At 42.1% G+C, this 10,891-nt stretch overlaps 1 protein-coding gene across 1 annotated transcript; it reads left to right on the forward strand.

Moving 5' to 3' along the window:
- Positions 1 to 3,922: 3,922 nt before the first annotated feature.
- On the forward strand, positions 3,923 to 6,957 carry LOC119330827 (V-type proton ATPase subunit E-like). The gene is made up of 6 exons (XM_037603955.1): positions 3,923 to 4,201; positions 4,658 to 4,758; positions 4,972 to 5,128; positions 5,768 to 5,964; positions 6,072 to 6,171; positions 6,596 to 6,957. Exons 1-6 carry the CDS (start codon positions 4,100 to 4,102, stop codon positions 6,629 to 6,631), a joined length of 693 nt encoding a protein of 230 aa, XP_037459852.1. The 5' UTR covers positions 3,923 to 4,099; the 3' UTR covers positions 6,632 to 6,957.
- Positions 6,958 to 10,891: the final 3,934 nt, after the last annotated feature.

Consider the following 10,891-nt stretch of genomic DNA (forward strand, 5'->3'; position numbering starts at 1 on the left):
CATAGCTAATCATATTAAGCATAGTTAACTAATTACTAAAACATAAACATTACTATTTTTAAGGCCGAGTACCAAATCATTGAGAACTAGGAAGGATTTATCTAGAGCACAAAAAAAGATCCACTCTATACTTCAACAGCTGCATTCTACAACAATCATTTCGACCATATATGTTTCATAGATATTACATGGCTGAAAGCCTGAAACCCTACTGGATCAAGTGAATGAATCAAGAAATGATCAATAGACCTAATCGGCAAAGAACCACCATAAGTTCGATCCTAAACTATACACTAGATATAATCTATTTGATGAAGGCAAAGTCTAGCAAAATGATGCAACGCATATATGCAGTTACCACCAACCTGCCAGTATTCTATCTGCGGTAAGCAGAGCATCAGAACTTACGAAGTTACTTGTGCTTAACAAAAAAGAACAGCTTGCCCTAGAAATAGGCAGAACATTAAGTTCAAGCAGAAAACAATCACAACAGGGGGATGTCCACGGGGAGCTAGGCAGCTAGCCGTTTATTGTCTGACAATATCTGACTGACAACCAGGTTTCTCACGTGTTGAATACTTTTTCTAACAGATGTTCAGAAGTGAGCAGAATCAAATCAAGTAATTGCGGTCAAAACTCTGAGACTTCTATTATATGGAGTTATTTAACAAAACCAAATAGATGTAAATTATGCCAAAGCAATCAGCAGCAACAATTTCAATCAAGTAAGCCAGTTGGCAGGAAATATGCACAAAGATATTCCAAATTTATCTCTTACTTGACCTACTAAAGAATGAATGAGCGCAGATGTTCCGCATTTAATATAGCACAAAATCTCCATAGCTTCAAGTTCATAGGTTTCTTGCCATTCAAATCTAAGGCCCTGTTCGGGACGGAGGAAAATCGGAGGAAAACCGAAGGAAACTCATTCCTAAGGAATCGCTAGCTTTTAGGCTGTTCGGTACAAAGGAATCTGTCTGTGCCAATCCTCTGGAAAGGTTCTCCTGCCTGCGTTTTCACAAGAAAATAAACATCCACCGAAAGCTCTTGTTTCGCACGGGCCCGAGGCAGCGCAATGAAAAGCTGCTGAGCCATGCACCCATTGGGGCCCATGTTGGGTTGATGTGTACATGTCAGGACCCACATACACAAGGCAGGACTTGAATTTTTATAACCTTTTAAGAATCATAGAGGGGCCCATGTGAACTGATTTTCCTTGGTTTCTTTCCCTACGTTCAGAACGTCAGCTCTGCGCATCTATACAATTTTTCCCTTTCCTATGTTATGCATCTCCGTTCCTTTTCATTTCCTTTGTTTTAGCCAAATCCTGTGTTTTTCTTCCCTTTGTTCCGAACACAGCGTAACAGATGAAAGCTATACACAGGACATAATGGTTCTCTCCTGTTTTGGCTCCTATTAATAGAAAGAGATAAATACATTGGGAGTCTTAGAACTTGCACGCGACGGTCAGTTTAGTGCACAAACTTGTAAAATACGTGATTTTGGTTATCGAACTTGCGTGAGCGTGCAAATACGGTCACATATCCCATACGCAGACGTATCCGATGCTTGCTTGGCAGGCCAGAGTGTGCAAGGCCCACTGTCAATGATAAGATGGCACTCGGTGCGACATGTTCTTGCTTAAAACAGCCTTGCCTTTGTTTTTGCAGAAAAACAATCATCATTGGTACCAAAAATACGCTCCAGCGAGGAGCGAAATACAGAAGCGCGGGTGGTGGGTCTTCGGTCTAGCTAGCTCAGGTACGCACAAGAAAGACCCAACCATTGCAACAGGAACATTTACGTGTCTAACATGAGATACAATTTCACTTATACTGAAAACGTCCGGGATTATCAACTAAATATGTGTCGTGCACATGACGTGACTTCATACAATGTTCGACACATGTTCTTGCGTAAAATGTAGAGTCAACAGTTTATGAAATATAAACTTGTGTATTACATAAAATATATTTATTTAATACAGACATTTAAAATGTTATTAAATAAAAAATAATGAATACAAAAATAATTATACACTCGTGGCTTATATTTAAATTATACAGAATGATGAATACAATATTTATTAAATATTTATGAATATTCACTTGTGTATAATTTTTAATCATGATTTATATTCAAAAATAATATATAATTTACATATTAGACACGATTAAATATTCATAACAAGACTTTAGATTTTATATTATGAATATTTTACTTATACAAACATAAGATTTTAAAAACGTGTGTATAATTATTGAAATTCTTGTATAATTAAAATAATATTTATGAATAGTAATTATAAAAATACTTATATTATTATGACACAATTTTTTTAATTAACAATATTATCTTAAAATAATACATGAACAAAGTTTTCTGCTTCAAAAATTTCAAAAAAACGAACAGGTGCAACTATACATACATTTTTTAATTATTACTATTTTTAAAATTATTATTTTTATTTTTAAAGTTATTCTACAAATTTTGAAAACAATGTTTTTACAATTATGAATATTTAAAAAATATTTGTATTATAATTATGCAAATATCTTTTACAATTCATAAATATTATTTTAAAATAATAAATGAACAATATTTGAAAGTCATTTTATTATTGAGATTATAATTTACATACTACATATCTATTAATCTGTAAAAAAAAGGAGAGCAGATGCAAAATAGGCCGCACAAAATGGAACCCATTTCTGCTACACGAGCTCCTTCGTTATAGTACAGTAAAGCAAAGTTATACTACGTAAACATCCACAGGATTGGGTTGGAGTGGCTTGGCCGGATTGTGTCCTCGCCTTAGGCGTGCGTTCTAGACTGGGCACACATTTCTTCGTATTTAAATTTCGCTATATACTGATAAGTGGAACCCACCAGTTGTTAATTTTTCACAAATAAAAAAGGCTATGGGGTTTTGTGCAAAAACACGCCGCGCTGAGCGCCATCTGTTGCTGACAGCAGGCAGCCAAGCATCGGATACGCCCATGTACGGGATATGTGACCGTATTTGCACGTCCGCACAAGTTCGATGAGCAGAATCACATATTTTACAAATTTGTGCACCAAACTGACCGTCGCGTGCAAGTTTGAAGACTCCCGGTGTATTTACCTCTAATAGAAACTAGGAAAACTGTTGCAAATTGATAAATAATGCTAACCATAGTCCATTTGTTACTAAAACAGAAATATTACTATCTCTAGAGCCAACTAGCAAAATCATTTAGATCTAAGACTTGGCCAGACCATTAGAAAGAATCACCATCCCAGGGGCACAACAAAGCAATAGATTAGAGAAAACGGTGTGGAGGAGCGGGCATGGGATCACCAACGATGAAGATAGCACTTCAGACTACTGACAGAAATCTACCACCTTAGCAGGTACCCTTATTTCAGGGTCCAAACAAGAAAAGGACTTAGCCAACATGATTAAAAATCCACTAGCCAGTGCTGCAATGAGGACCAAATCGGTTTTCAGTTATTCTCTAACGATGAAGGCATACAGAATATAGTCAGTCTACAATCAGATTTAGAAGTGTGCCAACAGCATTCCTCTTCCAAACTAAGAGAACACAAAAAAAACATGACATGATAGTAATTATCCCATACAAGAAAACAACTTTATTATCCAACAAACAGAAACCAAACTACTCAGCAAGGTTCAGAGTGCACACATGGGCACCTTCTACTTATTAATGACCTCCGATACCAGACCAATCCCATGGTGTCTCGCTGAAAAAATAATCAGTATTGATCAATCACTATCACGCAGACGAACTGGACACGTCCGTGAATGTTTGACGGAGCGGATTTCCCAAGTCCGCGTGTAGATGCTCTAATGTCCACACAGACACGAACACCTGCGTGCGTGCAAAACCTCTCCTCTTCGGACCCCAGCCCCAGCGGCCACGTCTTCCGTATAAACAACTGAAAACGAATCACCTCCACGTCAAAGAAGGAAAACGAATCCCCTCTCCACAACGCCACCCGCATCGACAACTCAAAACCCGTCGTCGCCTCCCTGTCACCGACCCCGGCGATCACCGGCGAACAAGGGATCAGTGTACTTCTCTCTCCAAACGCGAAGATGGACGAAGGGAATGTGGCGCAGCAGCTCAAGCAGATGACGGACTTCATCCGCTTGGAAGCCATTGAGAAGGCATTCGAGATCGAGGCCGCCGCCGCCGAGGTAACTATGGTTTTCCCTTATATTGCGCATCTTTTCTAGATGTCTGGATTGTTTCGGATCTCGGCTGCGATCGGCGAGATCCGCGTCGCGGAGGGTTGGATCTGTTGCATTGCTGCTGGGGTCGCGCACTGGAGCGGACTGGGGCGTGGATCGGGCAGTGGCGTCATCGTAGGGGTCTGTGTTGGGGCTCCATGGCTTACCCGAGTGCTTGCTGGAGTTGTTTGTCTTGCGTTTAATAGCAAGCTCTATTACAAAAGCGCGTGCTAAGAGCCTAAGATACAATGCAAATTCAGAAAAGTGAAAAGCTAGAAATTCAGATATACCTATGTTCCCGTGAATTACTCTGTTTCCTTCATTGAGTTATCCGTTCTTCTGGATAATTAGCATATTTTAGTGTTGTCATGATTTGTGTGATGCCTTTTTGAAACTTGGAACTGATGAATGATAATTTCTCAGGAATTCCAAATCGAGAAACTACAACTGGTGGAAGCTGAAAAGAAGAAGATCAGGCAGGACTATGAAAAGAAAGAGAAACAAGTTGATATCAAGAAGAAAATGTAAAAGTTCTCATTCCCGACTGGTGACTGTGCTGTTTATTTTATTTTATTTTACAAATTGCACACTGGCAAATACTTGCTCCTCATAAGTCATTGATATTATATAATTTTTCACCTTTTTGGCACATGGCCTGCTCATGTGGATATAATGAAAAGTTGAAAACAGAACAGAAGAATAACTCTCTGAAGTTGATTGTGTGTTACATTATGCAGTGAATACTCAATGCAGCTCAATGCTTCCCGAATTGAAGTTCTTCAAGCTCAAGATGATTTAGTAAAGTCCATGATGGATTCAGCACGGAAAGAGCTACTGTACCAAAGCCGAGACCATCAATCTTACAAGAAACTTCTCAGGATACTCATTGTTCAGGTCAGCATAGTGGAATTTGCATCATTTTCTGTAACGTGAATATTAAGCATAAATATTGTTGCAGCCATTGCAAGTAATAGCTCATTTGAATCAACACACATCTCCATATGGGTTGTGAATGCATCCCCTGTTAGGCATGTACAAATGGCTGCCCTCAAAATGAGACACACGGAATTTCAGTAACTAACCGGTTCCCTTAGTGCCGCATCTACCATTTTCAAGCCAATCCCTGGTCACCCTGGGGTGGTAATGAATTTGAGTCGGTTGTTCTGGAATTTAGTCAGCCAAAATCGCAGCACTTGATGTGAAACTTTTTTTTCAAAAAAAAAGTGTTCTCTGTCTCCCTGAAGAGTAACATTCTACTTGTTAGAATGGATTTCTAATTGTAATACTCTACTGTGTTTTCAACTTTTTGTATGTGCTAGTTTTCAAAATTTATATATATTCTTTGATTTTACGAACTTTATAGCATAAGTAGGCAATAGTTGCATGCAAAGTACTCGTTGCTGTTGTTCTGGAATCATTGACTTGGACCTGCCTTTTTTTTAATAGCCTCCATTTCCATGATTCTTTCATAATCTGAAAATTGAATGTAATTGGTGCTTGAGTATTATCTAACGCATAAAGTTACCTGACCAGAGCTTGCTGCGTCTGAAAGAGTCGGCGGTCATTCTCCGCTGCAGGAAGGAGGATCTTGAGCTTGTTGAGTCGGTCTTGGAATCTGCGAGGAATGAGTATGCGGAAAAGGAAAATGTATATCCGCCTGAAATCATGGTAGACCGCCATGTCTATCTGCAGCCTGCTCCCAGTCATTACAAGGAACATGACCTGTCCTGGTAATACTAGCAATCTTCTGTGGGTAATAAGCCACAAATCCTCATGCTCATTGAATAATAGTGTAGATCTGAATGTCTAAAGCTTACTCTTGTACCTTTTACTTTAGCTCTGGTGGAGTTGTAATGGCTTCTCAAGATGGAAAAATCGTCTTTGAGAACACGTTGGATGCTAGACTAGAAGTGGTTTTCAGAAAGAAGCTGCCAGAGGTATGTACTGTGTTCCTTTTTATTTGGCCTTGTCATTTCTTAAGTGATCCTGTTGAATGTACACAATGGGAAATCATGCAGATAAGTTTAGCATTTTAGTGTATTTGATGTGCCTGTGGTTGGTAGTAAAGCCTTTTTTTTGTGTGGGATAGTAAAACTATCTTGTTGGTGAACATATGCAACTTACAGTTTCCATGTTCCAGCCCTGCAGTTATCCAACACAAATATACCTTTGATCCTTTACTGTATGCTGTTTTCTGAAAGAAAGAAAGGCTCTTGTTGGGCCCATTGTCATGTTCCCCACTTGATCATGGTCGTCTGCCTTTCTGTTGAGCATATTATATGACTGCGTAATTAGCGATATGTCTTCTCTCCTTGCTATCACGATCTGTTAACGTTTGTGTGGCACATGTACCTTTTTCAGATCCGTCAAAGCCTTATTGGGCAGGTAGCTGCATGAACAATTCTTGTAAACAGAACGCTGCACAGTTGCTGCTCGGCTCCTCTTGATGATGATCTTCGAGAAATCATTTTTGTGATTCATCAGTAATTTACACAGGCTCACTCTTTTGTCAGGGGGAAAAGCCTTTTGTCACCGATGACTCGAGACTTAATTGCGCCAGGCAAGCATAATAAGATGAACTACGCAGTCATTGGGCGATTTCTCTTAATAAGGCATTGATGTGTGTAGTGATGCCATTTACGTGTACAACGTAATTTGTTACCTTGATGAAATTGGCCTCTTCGATTTTCATATATCTGATTAAGAAGAAGTGTTGACTGACACATCGCACAGATAGCACTAGTAGGGGATGTCATCGTTGCCAGGGGTGTACCCTTAGGTGCCCTTTTTCATTCAGTCAAACGAAGTAGTACATTTCTAAAAGTAATATAATTTTTAAAATCTATTTCAAAACTTAGTTTATTTCATTGAACTAGAGAGAGTTTGAGGGTATCCTAAGTATCACCGATTTGTATCCCTAATCATGGCTAAGATAATCCATTTGAAATTATGAATAGGATAAAGCCTTTTGGGTTCAATAATCATGGGGACAGTAAACAGAACACCTAAAATATGGAACGTCTGTTTCCCCATTATAGGTTATTGATTGGAATGCTCTCGTTTGGAGAATTGAAAACCTTAGAATTTTTTTCCTATATATTTTGATTCATAGGATTGAATCCTTTAGGGACTCTTTGAAACAAAGAAATTTTATAAGAATTTTGAAGTATTATAATCCTTAGAAAATTTTCTTATGTCGATCCTTTGGTTGCGTAGGATTGAATCCTATAAGAATTTTCCTAATGAATCATTTGTACGACATTTCATAGGAAATCTAGCATCTACTCAAACCTTTTAGAAAAATTCTTTTTTTTTGTGATACAATTAAACAAACTCAAATCGTGTAGGATTTGAATGGGCATCATATTCCTATTCCTGCACTTTTACAATCCTGATAATCAAAAAGACGCTAAGTTTTTTTCCCCTAAAGAACATCCGTACTACATTTCATAAGAAATTCAACATCAGTTCACACCTCTTGAAAAATATCCTTTTGTGATGTAAACAAACATACCAAAATCCTAAAGTAATTGAATGGGCATGGCATTCTAATCCTGTGTATTTTAGAATCCAACGAGTCAAGAGATCTAATGTATGTTTCCTTCATTGTCCAAATATTTGCCCGCCATTTGAGGAACATCGGACAAACACACATTGATCACCTTCTCTTCCCAACAGTGGTCCCTCGCCGCATCGCCCTTCCCCGTGCACTATCATCATGTCAACCTTGTTAGTAATGGCGGTTGATCCTAGTGTAAATGGCAACAAAGAGAAAGACTACGAGCTCGTTGAGGGGAGAGAAGAGGGAGGGCGACAAGAATGGGAAAAAGTGAGACACCGAAGGAACATGGAACATAGAATTGTTATGTACAAATTCAATTCTAACAACAAAAAAACACTCAGTGCTACATAGCGAATTGTTATTGTATTAGAATTGTCTCCTCTTTTTTTCTTGCCACCACGTCGCTATGGCCAACACCCCCATTAGGTATCCCACTAAGCCGAGGGGGTGTTTTATCCCCTGATGGCGATAAGGGATCCACTATCAGATTACATAGCCCGCCCAATTTCTGAAAAACCATCTTGAAAACATATCCTATGCAGCCCGAGATTATAAATACTCAAATCATATTATGAAACACAATTCTAATACAATATATGTTTGCCATGTTGCAAAATCTTAGATTAAAATTCAACCTACATCTAGAGAAACAAAATCGTCAACTCATATTTTGAATAGTAGTTATCAATGTTAGACCACGAATCTGGGCCTCCAACATAGTCAATGTTGGATTTGTTGTTTTTATTTCTCAAGCAATTGTTTCATATCTAGATTCAAATTTCATGTCATTATGTATATTATGTCTACTATGTCTTAAATTATTTTCAAATATTTTGATAACGTGTAAAGTAAATTTTGAGTAATCATAATCAGCAAGTGTTCATTGGGAGGGATGACAATTGCGAACGTTTTGATGAAAAATTCAGTTGCTGTGAGGATGGCAAAGATGGTAATCTTAGTTCGCAAGCATGACAATTTTCTAACAAAAAGTAGAACTGCAGTCGAGTTGCCATGCTCGCTACGCTCCCTCGTGTCGCCCCGCTTGGGCGACCCGAGGGGCGAAACCCTAGCCCCGCCGTTTCCCTCCCCTCGCAGCCGCATGAGGCAGCTGCCACCGGGCAAGCTTTGGCGCGCTGCTGATGAAGGTGGCGGCGGGGTCCTTGCCGCCCCCTCGCCCGCGGGGGACCTTTGCATCCGGGGCGGCAGCCCCGACCTGTGTGGCGTCGCCGGCTCTTCGGCACCAAGTGGCGTGGGCGCAGGTCGGCGTTTCTCGGCCGTGCGGGTGGCGAGATCCCCGGAGGATGCAGGCCTGCGCACAACGGCGACTTCGGCTCCGGCTGTGTCAGATCTGGCCGCCTTCACTGCCCTTCTTCTCCAGCGAGCTCCTCCCCCCCAGATCCGACCTGCTTCAACGGGGGGCTCCGGTCTTCTTCGAGTGGGAGTGGGTGACGGTGATACAAGACTGGGGAAACCCTAGCCAGCCATGCTAGCGGCGACGCGCGCGGGCACCACTCACCTTCCTGGTGCGCGCCGGTCAGGTCTTGCCCCTACCCCCTTCCCATTTGTCTCCCGGGTGAAATCCTCAACATTGTTGGGCAACGGCGACGCCCATGGCGTCGTGACCTTCTTGAAATGCTGTTTTGGGAGCAAAGATAGGTTATGGGCTTCCTTGTGGAGGTGGAGTGTGTCAGTGGCGGCAGCGTGTCTCCAGCGGCGACGATGTCTCCCTTGGTGTGGGGTCAAGTCGTTTTTGTGCTCTTCGTTGGGCTGCAATGTGTTCCTCCGGTGCCTGTGGGTCTTCCAGGGCGGGAGGGGATAGGGTTCCCCTCCTTCGGTGGTTGCACTTCAGCTCGTCGAGCGAGCCGAAGCTCCCGATTTGGTGTTGGCCATTGTTACTGCCCATTTGTGCATTCTGACTGCTCACCCCCTTTCAAGCCATAACTCTAGCACTTGGCGTTGCTCTGCTCTAGGTGAGTCGCCGTCGGCAGGTTTGGAATGCCTGGTTCTGCCCCAGTGGTTTTCTTCGATGCCATGCATTCAGGTTCTAGGGTGAGCATGTCCATCGTTCGATGGTGCGGCGCCTTCGAGCCAGGCGAGGAGGCATATGCCTTCTTTGACGATGGATCTGGATGGATGTGTCTTCTTCAAGCCCAGGTGTTTTGGCAACGGCGTGCCTTGCATCGTCGTCGGTTGCCCTCTCCTGAGCCGGTTAGCGCTTTCGCCTTGGTTTTCGGCGTGTAAGGGGTCCCTGGCATCTCCAAGCTACATGTTCTATGTCCTTCTTCTAGCTAGTTTGTTGTATGTTCATTGTGAGCTGCTCCTCGACGACCTTTTATCTCTGCCTTTCCTTTTTTTTTCCTTTCCTTTAGTTGGTGTGTGTGGTTGTAACCTGAAGTTGTAATCCTTGCCGGTTGATGGCTTTGTTAATTATCAAAGCCGGGTTCTGCTTAAGGCTTTGTTCTAAAAAAAGGCTAACTAAAATTGTCGTGCTCAACCTAACACAAATTGTCATCAACATCATTCACAAATACCATTCCTTCCGGGCAAACGTTTGCTGGTCACCGGTGTAAGGGTTGCACCGGATACGTTCGCGGGGAACCTCCAACCTTCTTCTTTTTAATTCAATGCACGGTCCATATGATAATCATGCCTCGGCGGGCCGGGCCATGCCAGACACGATTAGGATGGGCCATGTCGTGCCGGACCTACAAACGCTTGCATCTGTACTGTGTTAAAAATAACCATTCCTTCCCGAGCAAACGTTTGCTGGTCATCGGTGAAAGGGTTGCACCATAACTACGGGGGCACCGCCTACGTTCGCCGGCTCGCTCAGCTTTCCCGCCAAAATTTTAGAATCCCTCTCCACAGGCCCACACTAGAAAAAGAAAGAAAATCTGAAGTCCTCACACAGATCTACTGCTCCAACCAAATTCCCCACCCCTCCTCCTCCGCCGCCGCCCCCCACCCATGACGGCCATCGCCGGCGAGCCCCACCGCGTAGTCCTCCTCGTCGACCTCAATCCCCTCCTCCCCTCTCCAAACCCTAGCGCCCCCACTGCCCAGTCCGCTGCCTCCTCTTCCTACCTCGCCGCCGT

The sequence above is a fragment of the Triticum dicoccoides genome, chromosome 7A, assembly GCF_002162155.2.
Source record: "Triticum dicoccoides isolate Atlit2015 ecotype Zavitan chromosome 7A, WEW_v2.0, whole genome shotgun sequence".
NCBI lineage: Eukaryota > Viridiplantae > Streptophyta > Magnoliopsida > Poales > Poaceae > Triticum > Triticum dicoccoides.